Here is an 18,247-nt window from a genome sequence, read left to right on the forward strand (position 1 = left end):
TACTGAAATACAATAAATATAATAACATATTAAGATTCAAAAATTATATATATATATATATATATATATATATATATATATATATATATATATATATATATATATATATATATATATATATATAAGTCGTAAATTTGACCTTTAATATAGCCAACGATTGTTTATTAAAAAAAAAAAACAAGTCATAAAATTGGTAGCTTGGTCTTTCAATGTATTTACATCAAACCATCGGGAAACAAAGTTTTGGTGAAATTCTATTGGATTTTAACGATAATTCAAAACATACGTAGTAAGTAGTTGAAATATTTTAAATACTAAACTACAGTTATTAAAAAAAATCAGTCAGTTTTTTTTTTTAATAACTTAAAAAAAACTGACGTTCATGCCATATTGCTTTCAAGTAAGTACTTATAATATTGAAATTTAATTTTGGCTTTATAAGAAATACGTAGGAGGTGTTCCGGCCCAAAGAGCTATTGAAAAAAATAACGATACAAATATTATTTCTCCCTTATCCCCACCCGAGTGGCTCCGACGTTCGAGTGTCAACACTTAGTCTCTTCCCGTCGCAACGAGGCAAAGTAAATCTTACGGTGAGCAAACATGATTTAATTTCCTTTGACTGACGTCAAACGCAGCCTACTCATAACACATCCGAAACAAAGTAAATACATTTGCATAAATATAGGACGGGAGTGGGCTAAAGCTTTCGAGTGTTTGAGACGAGCATTTTATAGATACCAGAATCGGAATTTCTATATTTATATTATACTAGATAACTAAAACTTCTGAGATTGGTACAGTCAATAGCAAATCAAGTTAGTCTGCATGAACCTCAATGGCGCGGTAATAACGGCGAGTTTGCAATGGGTAGGTGATGTAGTGTTGACGGTACGAACGTAATTCGTATCCTATTTATACGAGAAGGATTTTCCGAATTATTTATTTTTTACATAAAACAGTTTAAAAATAATTTCCCTATAAATTTTTTCTCATGCATGATGGTATTTGTTGATCGAAAGCCGCATATATTTTCCGCTCCATTAACTGTCACTTTAGAACTGAAACTTCGCCAAAGTACTCATTACACTGACACGGCACAACAAGTGATAAGGAAAGGGTAACAAGCCTTGCCGAATATTGGACAGATCCTATTTATTAGTCAAGAAGGGTCGACCGTGATCGGGACTCGCTTTCGTCTTCCTTGCGGCCCTCTGCGCCAATTGCGCTTGTTTACCCGGTTCAAGGCCACACACTGTTAGCCAATCATTACAAAGTGGGCTAGGAGGATACGTCGAGCGTGGATGCGCAGCTAAAATGTGGAAACGAATAAAATATATTTGTAGTACGGTATTTACTTTTTTTTAATATTTATCAATTTAAAAGGAATTTTGTCACATAGATCTACATAAAGAAACATGTCACTTCATATAATAATAGAGCACTTCGGTTGTTTGAAGATAGTAAATTCGTACATCATTTCGTAATGAGCATGCTGTGTCAACTACGATGGTGTTTAAAAAAATATTTAGACTTCTTGATGAGAAACTAACTACTGCGCTGGGATAGCTATGTCTCACTCGGTCGTAGTAATCAAGGCTCATTTAACGGACGGACGCTTTTCCGGAGCTGTGTCCGATACCCGGCAGGGTTGTCAGTCATATTCTTCAAACCGACGAAAAAATATACGAATATCAAAAACAAGCAAGAGAAAATAAAGGTTACAAGAAGTATAGTTTATATTCGTTTGAGCGAGAGCCCACTGCTTCGTCGTGCTCCTCTGTTTTAGATACTGATATTAATATATTATATAATATTAATAATATAATAATAATAAATATAGCGCACGTCGACGCAACGGACGCGACGGAGTAATGGGGGCGGGCCCTTATGCATTCTATGCCAATTTTTCCGGATAAGATATATTCCCTTCGTATCCCAACATCTTCTAGTAAGACAAAATTTAATTGGTGTAAACCACTAGATTAACCTTCTTGTCATAAATACTTTCCACCTTTAACCCACATAAATTTAACTGGCAAGCCGGCAACCCTACCCTCTTCAGTCGACGCCCCGGGCACTACACAAATTCGCCTCGGCAAATATTATGTCCGACAAATTGGATCAGCTTTAAGGGTGTTTAAGCGGATATGCAAAATTCCCGTTTCTTTTTGTTGGCGCCGAAACTTCTGGCCTCTGACGTCAGCTTGCTCCGTAAGCCTCTTTGACGTGAAAACACATGTAATTACTTTGTAAGTTTCGGTTACATGATGTTTTCAGAACTTTGCTGTATAATCGTTGAAGAAGCACTAGATATAATTCTAATAGAAATTGTTGAGTTTAACGAACACTTTCTTAAACGAACTTATCACATTCAACCGCGAGACGTGAAGGAGTTCGATTCTCGGTACAAACACAAACAACCAAAATTTACGTGCTAGACCGTAGTGGTGCTTCAACATTCTGAGGTAAACATGTTGTTACAAGAAAATATAAGAGCAGTCGTCCCGGATACAAAGACCTATGTAGAAGTCTGAACAAGCACTTAAAATTATGTACCAACTTGATGATATGGAAACAGGGATGTGTAGGAAGGGAGTAGAATAAGATTGTGAAGACAGAATTAACCACATATATGTAGTACTAATCGCTAGTATACTAGTTACCTGTAGAGGCTTCATAGGCGGCGGCAGCTCCAGATCTGCTGCATCATCTTCCACCTCGTCTAGCGCTGCGCTGTGGCTGCACTCGCCTTCCTCCACTCGGCCATTGTCCCCGGTGTACGGCAACTGAACAAAAAAAAAAATCAATCTACTAGTTTTTACCCGTTTCGCCCGCGTGAATATGCCATGGGAAATGTATTTTATTCCCGAATTGAAAAGTAACAGATGTTCTACTCCGTAGTTTAACTATATTTAGAAGAAATTTCAAGAAGTATGTTTGAGAAAATAAAACGTAAAGAGGTAACAAATAACCAAACTTACTCTACCATTTATAATATTGGTTGGGATACTCTTATCATGATCATCATTAGTATTGGGGCACTTCAAGGATAAATAACAATACCTAAGCTATTTATCCAACATTTTAGACACAATAGAATATCTAGTTTATTTCGCCATATGACACAGTGGACGTCAAACTTTGTTTCCAAAACATTCGGGACACCGGCCAAGCCCGGTAGAAACAATTTCTGTTAGTGACAAGTTTTGTGGAGCGCTGAAACACGCTCGGATTTTAATTGTTCTGACTTTCAATGTGTCGCTCGTTATCACCCTGTCTAGTCCAGAATGAACCTTTTGTAAATTAAATTAAATTATTTTTTTACTTCACTTTTTATACGGCACCAATAATCTACTTAGGCATTCATATTGTTATAATTATTATTTCAGGTACGGTTATATTATTATATTCGTCATTCTCTTCGCTCTCCAGTTATACAAACAAACATTGACAAGGTTAAAAAATACCTTTATTTTCTTATCGGATGGCACCTTCTTGAGTGGAGCTGGCTTCTCCGCGGTGGCCGGGGACTGCGCCCCACTGGGGGCCTTCTCTTTGCCCTGTGACGGCTTGCGGAGGCCTAGCCATCGCCGTCTGAGGGGAAAATAAACAATTAGTTTACCTATCCAAACATTTCATTTAAGCTACGTACGTGGAAACACCTGTATTAACCCAGGCTAAACAGTATTGACCGGGGCGATTATGGAATATGCAAAGCCTAGACAATCGGCCGGATTAGTGCCGGACCGTGGACGTGCTCATCTGCGGATTGAAGAGCCTCCGCTACAATGTACAGTTTACTCAACACCTGTGCTTATATTGTTCGCTAAATAGTTTCTGCAACTGTATTTTTAGGGTTTTTTATATATAATGTTTACTAATAAAACACTATATGTAATTGAAATTAATATTCAACTTTTAGAAAAATATTGTGATGTTACATTTATGTCAATATTGTAGAGAGAGATGAAACAAACTAGACATAACAAGCGTTAGTTAGAAATGTGTGTGAGTGAGTCGTTACAAAATTTAGTCGCCCATATGCCGGCCCCACAAGGAATATTTTGTATATTATGCGTAACAGCTACGACTATTTTGAAATCACTCAAAATTAATCTGCTAGCGACCCCACCGGTATTGCAAAAATGTGAATCGTCAACTGGCACGTTCATATTCACATTCTGTTTATTTTTCTTTACCCTAAGTCTGATAGATCTAATAAAACTGAGTCACGTCTACAAGAGGTTCAGTCGGAGTCAGATTTATAAAACCATAACAGGTACACGAGAGCCGGACACCATGAGATTGGAGCCTTTGTAATGCAAGCCGAGCCTCGACCGGTCAATGTGCTGATAACGAACAGTGATTAAAAATCAGTCACGTGACGCCGGACACAGACAACGACCAGTCTAGCTCTATTATCTTCGACTTTAATTAAGTCCCAGCTCGCACCCCAACGGGACCAATCCATTGTTCGGCGGCGCATACCACAGATTATACAATGCAAAGTGAAACTTGATTGTTTGGTAACAAGCGCCGATTTAGTCCTCCAATCTAAGTTAGAGATTACTCCTAGATATAAAGTGGTTGAGCGACAATATTAAAAAGGACTATTTTAAGCCGGAGTGTTGCGGTGGTTGAAAGCTTGGCAGGTCTCGGCCTCAAACCCGAGTTTGTATTGCAATCTGGATCGTGTAAGGTGGTTTCTAGACCAACACTTGCATAAAAGGGAAAGAGTGGAACTCCAAGCTATCATTAGCTATATACAAGTAATAATCATAATAATTAAAGCTCTGACTATGCAATATAAAATATTGGTATATCACTTGGTAATCTAATGTGTATAAATCCAAACCCAAACTATATCTATAAACAAATTAAGTCCCAGCGCGGGGCCAAGGCTTGCTTCCAGTTGCCATATATCACTGTTGGATCGTCTGCTTTAGCTTTATAGCTAACTTGAGATCGAGATCTATCGATTGGATATCAAACACGATTACCTGAGTAACGGCGCCCGCGCGGCAGTGTGGCGACCGCAAGTAACGAGAGACAAACCGCACAATCTCATTGACACAGCGGCAAACATTATAAATAATAACAAATATTTATCATCACAGAATTCACAATAATCAATATCACTATGTTTATTTAGTAACTAACGAACGGCAAACAGCTTAAACCATAAAAAGTACTCTAGCCTATGTTACTGCTCAAGGTTTCGTCTGTTTCTGTGTCAAGTTTCATCAAAATCGGTTTATTCAATACAAACAAAAAAAATACTAAAATAAAAATATTTTTTCTTAATAATATTAATATGAAATGAAGTATAATGAAGTAATGAACAAGGAGTTACAACAAGACAGCAGGTTCTAAAAGAAGAATATTAAAATATTAGAGCTGGAGTTTCATTTTAGTATTAGGCACCCTCTAGGGTTGCCAGTTATTACATAATCGTTTTAATGTATGACTATAATCAAAAATGACATGTACTTAACAAATATGAATTGATTTTCAATAAACACTTCAATTACTTCAATTTATTTATCATTATATAAAAATGTAGGGCGAATTGAATTTTCATTATGCTAAATTGGTTTCGGACGCCAATAGAATATGAACTCTCTTGCGATGGCGATAAGTTTCGATTTTGTATAAATTTGAGTACACCATCTGTGTGCCAGTACTATTTTGTACCGATGTAGCGTACCGCGGTGACGTCACAATGTTTACCGTGCTAGCCCGTCCGTAACTGATTGATAACCATCAATGTTTATTGACAATCTCAGGCTCACTTACACTGATTGCCGATCGTCGGCGATAACTGGCGATCGTAACTCGAAGCATATTTAGACTTTTTGAGCCCGGTGGAAAAGTGAGGTTACATCACAAGAATAGTACTATGATATGGTACTGACGTATATAGTCCAGCACTTTAAAATTTAATGCCACGTCACTTGTCTGTCATTCGTGAGGAATCACGATTCCCGATTCCCTCTCTTATAAAATTTAAAGGTCATTTTATATGGACCTTAGATTTTGGGAATTCGCGAGGTCGGAAGGGGACTTACTTGAAATTCGTTGTTCGTGATCGGGGCGACGAGTTTTGTCCTAACGACACACAATTTTTTGCCTTTACATTATCCAAAAAGTGAAATGGTTAAATTCCAAACACATACTTAACCATGCAATTAGTTAACGACAATTAACAGTAAAAATCAATTTGAATGAACGTAGAATTTCAATATGCATGTCCCACAGACAAGAACGTGCGCAGACTTGGCACTACTGCCCTAAAAAGAAGCCTGGCGCTATTTACTCAAGACTTGACTACAAAATAGCTGACATTAAGCTTTTAAAATTAACAGAATTGCCAAATGTCATTGCAAAAGCCATGTCCCGTTGCTCTGTTGCGGCTCCGTCGTTCTCCGTCACATTGACATCCGTCGACGCACAACGCAGTAATTGTATGAAGATTAAACGTACATCTTCATACAATTACTGCGTTGTGCGTCGACGGATGTCAATATGAACGCATGTCATTGTCAAAACTTATAGAAAACAACAGAACCACAAGGCACTACGTTATTACTACGAAGCACGAGTGAGCAATGCGGTATAGCTCTAAATAGTGGTAATACAGTCCCATATGACGGTGGTCAATTCAAAGTAACACTTCGGAAAACTTGTAGCTATGAGCGACAAACCACACTAAGAATCAAGTAGGTCGGGCGTGGTAATTACGACCTCTGTACGCTCATATGTCTAGTCTGGCTCGAACACAGCTAAACTGCTAACCGCGCGAAGTGTTTAAGCTAAGTGCGAATTAACTATCCATGAATACTAAGTTCATGTAAACGGGATAAAGGGGATGAACGAAGCGCGCGAGTTCGCATCCGTTTAGTGTTTAATCACGCTTAGTTGAACTCCTACATAAACCATTTAACTATTTTAAGCGGTGCTCTGACTACAGTCTCACTCATATTATTGATGCGAAATTTTGAGTGGATGATTTGCAATTTTGTATATAATATTGGTTGATTTAACATAAATCAATAACATATTTTTATTACAGATGGTGTTTATAAGTAGTTCTTGAATGTTTATAGCTTAACTTAACACAAGTAACATTTATTAAAGGCCATTGTCGGTGATAATATATCGCCAAATACAGTTTACAAACACTAAAGACAATACTGAATTTTGGGAGACCGAGGTCGCTGCCGTGGCTGACATACAAATTGCCCGAGCGCTATTTTATTTTTGAAGGCTCTAAATACCTTGGAACCCAAAGACCGTTCGGTTATCGGATAACTAAAGAAAATTGTTGATAATTTGCAATAGTATGAGTAAATGTGCATTGTTTTTCATGTCTTGAAAAATACTTTGTTTAATGTTGTGATTATGTCACTGATAATTCTATAATTTGCCAAAATGTTGCCCGGTAGCCTATTGCAGCTTCATGATGTGTGCTCTATCATCTAACAACTGTTCATGCTTTGCCTTTATTTGTATGATTGTGAACTAGAGATACTCTGGTTTAAATTGGTCGCCCCTAAAATTTTTCGCCCTAAACTACATCCAGCTTGCTGGTAATTCCACCACTGGGTCGCAGGCACGTAACACAGTCGTTAATCTCTAGCTGACAGACGGACAGACGAATTTATTATATGTAGTACTTGTTGGGCCAATTAGATGTTTTTGGAAATGGACAAAACGTAATTACGGTCAACAAGCCAAATTGGGGCTGTGTTGTCTGCATTTCATTTAAAAGTTTCTTAACGCTTTGAAGGTTATTCAGCTCAAAGTGGTTTATACGAAATATGATAAAAAATATATAAAATAATAAAGTACTAGTCTACTAGTACCGGTCCTCTGTTCAGTTCATTTTCAATTAACGATTCATTTATACCTATACAAAACAACAGTTATTTTTGTGATCACCTTGTAGAATCTTATCATACCCCAGTGAATTTATTATATAGCTTGCAACTTATGAAGTAAGCTAAATAAACAGACATATTTATCTTATAATGACGTGCCTATGTCCTTGGAATAAGGAAACTCACAAACATGCACACATACACACATGAATTCTGAAAACACTACACTACATTTTTATGGACAGTCATACAAAATCCGTAACTTTTTAGCAAATATTAGTACAGTCTGTAATAGTCTAAAATATAGATACAGCAATTTTCCCCAAAATTAAACCTACGAACGGTTTTCGTGAAAAAATATGGCGAGGAAAGCACTCCAATTACCACAGTCAGAGCTACGGGCCAGCATAAAATAGGACATGGAAAAGGTAAAACAAAAGCTCCACTTCAATAGAACATATGCTTAATTAACCAGCGTGATATAGTAGAGGTTATGAGTGCACAGCCAACCACATGTCAAGTTACCGCACAGACCTCTTATGCCCTGGCAATAGCGCTGCATCTATCCATCCGAATAAGACATGTCAAGTTATCATGCATGAACCTCGATGGCATGGTAATAAAGACGAAATTACAATGATTTCGGGTAGGTTTATTTGCTGTCGAGTGCAAAAGATCGCATGTCACCAAGTTGCATTGGTTTCCGTAATTTAAAAATGAAAGTAGTATCTAGACAAATAATCGATTGATGATCATGTGATGTGGATAAAATTCACTGGGATTCGTAGATCTCAGCCCTAGTTAGGTGGAGGAAACCAACTCAATATTATTATGCTATACTAACTCGTTGGTGGGGATGGACCCGATTCTTCTATGCTTTGTTCAGTGGTCTGCGGTTAAACACTGCTGAGCAGGTATACTTGCGACGAACACCGCAGAACAGTATACCCCGCACTGTGGTCGCTTCGCCGCAAAAAACCGCTTCAATATTGCGTAACACCAAAACAAGGACATACACAAAAACTTGCTACTTATCTCTAGACAGACCAAAGCATTTACGTCACAGAGCACGATTTCAGCAAGATAGCAGAGTTAAAAGATCGAATCAGAACAGTAACGGATTGCCTATTTGTTATTTATAACCCTTCACGGATTACGCTCAATCCCGTATAGCATGATAACCTTTTCATTTAGAATTGCCAGATCAGTTTTGTAGAACAGTTTCATTAAAAACAAACTGACTTAGTCATAGCTCGAATGTCTGTAAGGATTGTAAGTAATAAGCTGATCTGGCTACCCGCGTGGAGAACAGACGTAATCATTAGAATATGTATGTAATAAACTTACTTCACATGAACAACTTGATTCCACATAACTGACACATCGCCAACACTTTACTGACACAACTGAACACCATGCAAATCGCAGGGAAGTATTATCAGATAACGGACAAGAAGCAAATAATCAGCACGCAAGAAATGATATCTTAGATTACAGGACCGTAATCTATACAAATATAAATATAAATCGTTCAATAGTTAAAAACACACATTTAACGTCCATTCTTTGGTAAATTATTGTGGAAAGTTGATTTAAGACACGTAGAGGAAGAGCCTAATCTAATGTAGCTGACCATCACAGAGCAAATATTTGATCATGACAATTAATAAAATGGAATTACAATTAAATCAATGTCCCGATAAGATGATCGAAAGCAAACGAGTTTAAAAAATTAAACTGTAAGCCTTGCCAAATCTACAGAAACTTGCGTGCGCGCCACTGTGCGCGACCACCCGCGCAACTCAAGACTGAAGCGAGATTAGACTCCGAGATCGATTGCATATCTATCATTGATGCATTAGAAGAATCATTTGTCAGGAGTAAACAAGCCCGTATTATCTGGATAGCAAATATTTATACAGAAACCTTTATTAGCCGAAGTCAAAACACAAATGATCAAGTGTGATATTCGATTAAGAAAACGTAACCACCTAACCAATTCTAATAGATATAATCAATAGTGAATCTAATTGATGTTCTTGATTGTCGTTGGATAAAGCTTTTAAATCGCTACTATTCTAAATTACGTCTATCTATAGACTGATACAATATATTTTGGAATAAAAAATATCAAGGCGAGTCATGGGCACGCGGCGTGCTCTAAAATTCTTTATGCTTTTTGTAGCCACAAAATCTAGTAGTAGAAAGTTTCTGCCTCAGCAGATGTACAACTAAAAGTAAATCATTACACAGTAAGAGATAAGCAAACATATACATAAAAAGTACAAGAAATAAAGGATTTAAAGTTGTAATCTAGATTTTATACCACCCGTCGAGCTAAAGACAACCTTAGGTAGAGGAATTAAATAAAGCCTGGATTAGCGGCTAGAGAACTTTTTATCGCAAAATTTCAATTAGAGCTCAGGCGAGGCAGCTAATTAGAAATAAGTTTAATTGACTCGGGTCAATATAGAATAGTGAGTCAAATGACTCTATAGAAGTCCTCAGCAGCGCTGGCTTCAGCTTGGATTTTCTGTAGTAATTAACTTCGCTAATCTAGTTTCATGACGACGACAGGAGTTCAAATTTCTTTTTGTGAAGAAATCAAAGTTTAATCACAGACCTGCTTTTGCCGCCTTGGACACGCAGCCATTGCAGTAGTTTCCACTTAGTGTAGATAGTACTGATAGAATTTAGTAAGTTGCGTTTCGTTCTGCTGCCAGTCTACGAATGTAATGTTAATTTAATTTTGAATCGAATCGAATTTTGAATGTGCTAAGATTTTTAATATAATTTCCCTGAATGTGTTAACATAGCTTTTTCGTGTGCCACCCGCCAACTATGTAGATGGCGGGTGGCATTTCTATTTGTCTCGTTATTAACCATTGTACGTCTGTCAGACTTTACCCCAACAAATACATTATCATTATCAGTTTCATTAGCTGATGTCAGTGCATTAGTCATGGAGATTAGATAATAAACTTAAGATTCATACATAAAATAATTCAACAAAAAGCTATAAACTACGATTGATTATATGATTCATTTTTTTAATTACAACTGACGGACTGTTTCTACTGATGTAATGTTGATATCCATTGTGATCTGTACACATAAACAATGATACTGGCACATGTTAAATGCTTAAAATAGTTTAACCATTTGATCACAAGCGTGGTCATCTGCGTAGACGATAACCCAATGCAAACAGATTTCTGTCTTCCTTCCATATTCACGTGGTTACATCCTTAGCTTTGAGCGTTGATCAACCGTTGATACATCGACAAACATCGTAAGTAAGTCACCGTGACGCCGCATAAATAAAGATCGGAGTGCATCCGATCTGAGGTACAGTAAGAAGGCTTAGTTAGCGAAGCAGGCGCCGCATGCAAAGGCTTAGGCAGCACGGGATCGTAAGGCTGGATTACCATAGGTAAATAAAGAAGCTACGATATTTGTTACGTTATTGTATCCAAAGAGCAAGACTCACAAGATTATAACATAATTTGTTTGGTGGTCCCACGCAAACTATGTATTAAAGACCTTAGTTGGAATAAAGAGTTTTTTAATATAAAAACACACATTGAGTAGTTTCTCTGTTCTAATATTCAGCGCCAGTGTTTCTGGGGGTGAAAGTAACCACCCAAATTTAAATGTAATTTCAGATTTATAAGGATAGCTTTTTATATTTAATTTAGCATTATTTTCATTTTTGCCTTTCTTGGGTTTGAAAACACAATGATTATTGCATATCTTAAAGAGATGGCGTCAGCCGAAACGATTTAAAAAAATAAAGTCAGACTTTGTGAGTGTTCACAACTTTACAGAGCTGCTTAGACTTAACAAAAAGCAAGAAAGATATAGAGAATATCAACATGAAACGCCATGAAGAAAGACCAGATCAGAGTCAAATATCAAATATATTTATTGTAAGGTTCGGATGATCGGCCCAGTGGAAAAGCGTCCTATTGCAGCGATTGAGACATGTATGCACATAAAGCCGCTTTCAATGGATGTACATGTTGCATCTTTCATTGGGATAACGCGACTCCGCTCACCCCTACTCAGTGTTTATACGCACCATCTAATGCATTTGCTTATTTGCGTACGGAATAGTCCGTTATTGAATTTGCCCGGATAGAGTAGCAAATTTGAGTTGATACATTTTGTGTGAAAAGGGCTGGCTGTTTACACATTTGTATAAGTTATTATAAACAATAACAGGAACAAAAATAACATAGCATATCAATGTGTGTCCCAACTAATATTATAAATGCGAAAGTAAGTTTGTTTGATGGTTACCTCTTCACGCATTATCTACCAAGACAGATTGTTATGAAATTTTGCACACTGGTAGAAAATGAACTGGAATAACACATAGGGTATTTTTTATCCTGAAATTCCCACTAGAGCGAAGCACCGGGGCTCAGCTAGTCATTTATAAAATTGACTCAAAGACGATTAATTACGGCGATGAATTAAAAAAATAGATCTAAAAATACTATCATGACTCGTCAAACTTACAACACTCCTCTGTTTGCGTCAAGGGTTAATATGTTATGTCAGCTTTGTCAAATGTCTCTTGCCGGTTCTTTGTTAAATTGTTTTCGCGCCTATTTGTTTTGATGAAAGACAAAGCGGTCCAAGGTTTATTTTATTGTAGTCTTATACTGCACCTGCTGTCGCGTTTACAAGTAGATATGTAAATAAATGTTTACCACGTGTGGATATTGACAATACCCTAGTAAAATGTGGAGTTCTCCAAATTGGGCGTGAAAAGATTCTATAGGGGCGGCAACGCGTATTTGCGTTTCATGTTGCAGGCAACTTTAGGTTGCGGTGACCACTTCTCATCATGTATGCTTGTTTGCCTGCTTGGTAATATGGAAAAACAATCCGCGTCATTACAGCCATGCCCACGGAATTATGTAGTATTACAGACGGACACAACCCTATGTCGTATTATAATAGTAGCGCCGACATTTATTGATTTAAATTTTTATTAAAAAAAAAATAATTCAATGAGATGCGTTGAAAGTCTGGCATCGGTAATATGGTCACTACGTCTACGATCAGAATTGTGTTTCATGTAGTCCAGGTAACGACAACGATATGCTATACCACCGCAAATTGATGACTCACGAAGCTTCAACTACAATAATTAACAATTAATTCGCACTAGGTACTTCACACCGATGTCGAAATGTATAACTCTGCCGTCACTATTTAACAAGCAACTATTCACATAAGAATACACTTTCCACCATTTATAATATCACATAAAACCGAGGCACGCTAAATCGCACATCGCTATGTATTACAAAAAAAAATCACAAGTTTTATACTAACGCAATATGGGCATGAAATTAATATTAAAAACTTTTACCAAATATAAAAAGGAATAAAAGAATTGACAACACACGACCTGAAGAAGCGCACGCATCCGCAGTTGCGCGCGCGCGCACATACGCCAGGCCGCTGCATGGCGTCGCGGGGCGGTCGCCGGCGCAGACTGAGCGCGCGCCGGCTATGCTACACCTGGCAGGGTTGCCACATTGCGGAATCACTGATAGCGCAATGTTTGGTAGCATAGGTTCGCTTGCGGCTGCGCCTTCTACCACAAGTTGTCTTTACCAAAATACGCACAAATGCCTTTTGACCATATGTACGAATTAAATCCATTCTAATCATAAATCAAAAAGAAAAAAAAATACCCGGACTCGAATTCACAATTTCGCAAAAGAAATACATTTCTGTCAAATTAGGCGTACATCTTAGGCGACGACTATAAATTAAAATGTAAAATTGATCGAAGAATTATATTGCTTTAATTTGTGAAATTTGAATTTAAGTACTTGTATATTTACAAGTACTTGACTTACTTACTTAAGTGTATGGTATTCCATACACTCATATTACCCCATCGTCGCACTAGTTACGTTAGCTAGCTACCTGGAAGCTGGCAACCCTAGCTCAGCCTAATGAGGCAATGCCAACAATCAGGTCGAAGATAACGCTTTGTTTTCCGAAGGAAATCCTCGAGGCTTTATTTTGGGCGTGACGCGCTGTTTACTTCAATAAAAACATATTTAATAATCGGTGCTATGGCATATATATCCAAGCCATTTTTGTTTCATCGCACTTATGTATGTATAATACAAATGTGTGTAACGAAAAACAAATGTGATTTAATTAATACATTTTATTTGATTTCCTACTTACTAATTATCATCAAGTTATAAACAAACCCTTTCTCATTGTTAAAAAGTCTCATATTTATAAACTGTTTTTGAGATTTAGAGAAAAACAGTTACTATCTAGTATTAATTTGACTTGTTTAACAAAACCAATTAATGCCGCCAACGTTAATAACACCGTTTTTAACGTTGGCGGCATTAATTAGGGAATTTTGGAATCGGAATACAAGCATGAGCGAAGCCACCTGGGTCAGCATCTCACAAGGAGGTGCTGTTCAAGTTGAATGTGAAAATTTCTAAGAAAGTAGTAGTTTCATGTATAAATTGCAATACTTCAGATTGTAATGAATAGAAGACACACCGGAAAGAATATTATCAATACATATAATAAAATAGTAGAAAAAAAAATCATGTATATTGAATAAATGTACATAAAAATAAAATTAGGCAATAGAGTCACAGCAACAGAGTAACAATTTGAAAAAAAAATCCGTCTGGTTGTCTGTTTGTACACGCTAATCTTCGGAACTACTAGACGGATTTGAATGAAACTTTTTTGTTATACAGCTATTAAGCCTGGGCAACATATGGGGTATAAATGATTTTGATGAAATGGGAACACCTGATGGAGAACAATGATGGTACAGCTAAACTATAGGAAATATTGAAATGACGCCATAACAAAAGTTATGCAGCCTGATGAGCATTTACTGTTGAGATATAAAAATCAAAGATCTGGAACACCTGATGTAGACCTATGATGGTGCAGCTAAATTATAGGGAATATATAAATGACGACTTAACAAAAATTGTTCAATCTGATGAGCATTTTCTGTAGAGGTATAAAAATGGAAGATCTGGAACACCTGAAGAAGGGTCATAATAGTTCAGCTAAACTATGGAAAATATACTTTTTCAGTCTGATTAGCATCTTCTGTATGTATAGGTATCGTTACATTTGTCTGTAAGTACAATTAAATTTCTCTAATAATTTTGACTCCTTACCAAAAATTGTTCGGCCACGCGAATGAAGTCATATATAAATGGTTAAAATTTGTCATATTTCCGTTCGACATTATATTATCTTACGAATGATGACTTTAACTCCTTAGAAGAATTTACTTATCGCCGTATCAAGCTGACTGATTAGATAAGGAAATGGAAAATTGTAATGAAAATGTACATATTTTACATTTTACATTGCGATAGAAAATATGGAAGGTAAACTACAAGTGCCCAGTCCGCCATTGCACTACCATTACGATTTATTAGCACAAATTATTTGATGCTGATACCTATTTTGAGATCCATCAAACACTAGAAATTCTATTGAAATGAATAAAAAGATATCAAGAACCTTATACAGTATACGTCCTAACGTCTCACGTAAGGATTTATTATTTCGCTGAAAGCTATAGATAAAGTTGTAATTGAAATTTAAAAATGGAATCGTGAAACGTACATTTTTAGGTTCGAATTCAATTACAAAACTACGGAGAATGGAAAACGGGGACCAGGAACCACTCAGAACAGTGGACAAAGCAATCAAATAAAACCATGTCGAATGGCATTGCTCAAATTGAATCGGCGACCATAAATACAGCACACAAAATATTTAATTGAGCGAGCAACCACCGCGACGCAGTAAGTGTGACGACAGGACAGAGGCTCCACTTTTATTTTGCTGAAAAAAAATTTTTTACTGGTTCGTTCTGAATTCGCAAGCGTTGGCAGGGCGTATACAGCAGTGTAGAACAAACAGTGCTGAGAAGAAATGCCTAAAAACTGATTAAATCATTATTGTTACAGATATAAACCACAATTTGCCAAACGAAATATTTGTAAAACGAGCTAACCAGTTCCCCCTGGCAACATTAGTTTACGAGTTGACTAATGGGTCAGCCCCGGAGAAACTAACCAACAAACAAACTAATATCAGCCTTGTTTAATGAAAGATGTTCATGTATGAAATTGAAAGAACACATTATAAACAGAATCAATTTCGGTATACAATTCAACAAATTTAACACTGTATGTAACAAGGCTACAATTGCAGAGCCGCTGAGCGTGTATACTTTAGTAGCATTAAAAAAGGTTCACCATTAACCTCAAGTGTACCCGATTTGAATATCATAAAAGGGCAAAGGGAACGATGCGACGGTACAATTTCGTTCGGCAAATTGGATTCGCATTGTTAATTGGAATCGGTCGGTTCGGCCTTGTTTCTGCAGCTAAATAATGTATTATATAAGGGAGATCAAACTTCCAAGGGGACTGATACAATGCCTCAGGGTAAAAATAATAGGGAATTAATTCCGAAATGAATGGTATTTAATTCAAGCACTGCCAACATTGTACATTAAGATATCAGGATGAACTCTTGTCGGAGGGGAACATTCTCTATTAAACTATACGTAGCAGATGTAGACGCTTATGTGCGATTTATGTGTGGTCCACCGGTTAAACTAAGAAAAGTTAATATTTTACATTCACGTCACAAGAGATTAGATTCATTAGTACAATCGCCAACAGGTTGAGAAGGAAGAAAGAACGAAACAAAGAAGAATCCTTTGATTCCATTGATGTTAGGCGGTCGTAAAATCACAGGCAAATCAAAATTACTATTATATTTTTACGTTGATCGCGAGCTTTGTGGATCCGCAGCCGCGGAGGATTAGAGAGAGAAGTAACTTGGCACTTACCCACTGAAACCTCTGCGTTGCTTGCCAGGGCTGGCTGCGCTCACAGTGTTGCCGGGATCTGAGTTTGTCGCTTCTGAAAAAAAAAATCTAAATTAGTATACAACATAGAAACAACCAAAGAGAAGAGGACAAACATGGTCTTATAAATCGAGTGGACTGTACGTCTTTATTTTTTGCAAAAATAAAATATAAAAAATAAACTACTGTCTATCGATTCTCAAGTGGAAGTAAAAGGAGGGGTTGACAAGAAGTGATGAAATCGCTTCCAGTCGAAATATGCCGCAGAGTTAATTTGTGAGGCTCAACAAAGTTTGCAATAACTCGGCTTCTCCACATAAAAGATCACAGTTGCTGAAGACTCAGTCGAACACGTCAGGATGAAAAAGTTTCCCGAGTAAACGTTTATCTACAAGAAGAGTTGGTGAAACATATTAAAAGGGTTTAAGATGAATTACAAATTTTAAGCTGATAACATCGTGTCTCACTTTTGAATTATTGTTTTTTTTTACTATACAGCTGGTTGAGTGACGGTCCCGAAGAGAGGCTATATATATTCAGCAGTGGGCAAAATTATATCGTACAGTATTAGTTACTATAACGTAATATGGCACTACAATTAAACACAATTGACACCGTCATACGATCTAGACTCAAGATTATTGACAGAATCGACACATAACAATTTCATAAAAAGATCTTATCGTTTTGGAGGGGAGGGTTTCAGTCAGCAATGAACATGACAGAAGTAAAAACTAGGTCTATTAGTTTCAGTTTAGTATTACAGTTTAAATGTGGTCAAGGCGAAAAGGTGTGCTAACGGTTTTTAAGACCGTGCCTTGGCACTTGTGAAGAAGAAGAAGAAAAAGAAAAAAGTAGGAAAGCAAAACCTGAGCTAAAACGTTCAACGTAAGAGACAGCATACGGTAATGTTCGAATAAGAGAAAGAAAAAAAAAATGGTCCAGAAGTTTTTATTCAAAATGTCTTTGAAATAAGGAAGCACCGGCATGGCCCGTGTAAACGAACGATACAAAGCGAGAGTTTATAAGCCGACTTACAAAACATCACGCACGTGTAACTTTGACAATGTGTTTTAACAAGAGCGCTTCTTAACTAAATTTCACATTATTATCGTATAAACTCGTGTTTACATAAGATTTGTTACTAAGGATGTTCTTTCAACTTTTTGGCAGCAACCATTTAAATGTATTTCGAGACATATTTATGAAAAAAGAACTTAGCTTATTTGACCATTATCTAAACTTAGCTTAATCTAAAACTAAAACTTAGCTTATTATCTATTATATACCAAAATAATATTATACAGAGAAAATATTTATATTATTGTTTTTTTTTTTTGCATTTTTGTTTGAAATTCTTTCACCTATTCCTAAGAGACATAGTGTACCTTTTATTCCAACATTCGAACGTGAGCGAAGGGCCGTGATTCAGTTATAATTGAATCCT

At 36.7% G+C, this 18,247-nt stretch overlaps 1 protein-coding gene across 5 annotated transcripts in view; it reads right to left on the reverse strand.

Moving 5' to 3' along the window:
• trio overlaps positions 1-18,247 on the reverse strand; it is a 200,595-nt gene that overhangs the window by 24,207 nt on the left and 158,141 nt on the right. For all 5 annotated transcript variants that reach the window (XM_053768430.1, XM_053768428.1, XM_053768429.1 and 2 more), the window contains 3 exons: positions 16,783-16,855; positions 3,471-3,597; positions 2,667-2,789 (listed from right to left, as the gene is read on the reverse strand). In XM_053768430.1, coding sequence (XP_053624405.1) covers positions 2,667-2,789; positions 3,471-3,597; positions 16,783-16,855 — 323 coding nt within the window. The remainder of the gene's footprint in view (positions 1-2,666; positions 2,790-3,470; positions 3,598-16,782; positions 16,856-18,247) is intronic.

The sequence above is a fragment of the Plodia interpunctella genome, chromosome Z (genome assembly GCF_027563975.2).
Source record: "Plodia interpunctella isolate USDA-ARS_2022_Savannah chromosome Z, ilPloInte3.2, whole genome shotgun sequence".
NCBI classification, from domain to species: Eukaryota; Metazoa; Arthropoda; class Insecta; order Lepidoptera; family Pyralidae; genus Plodia; species Plodia interpunctella.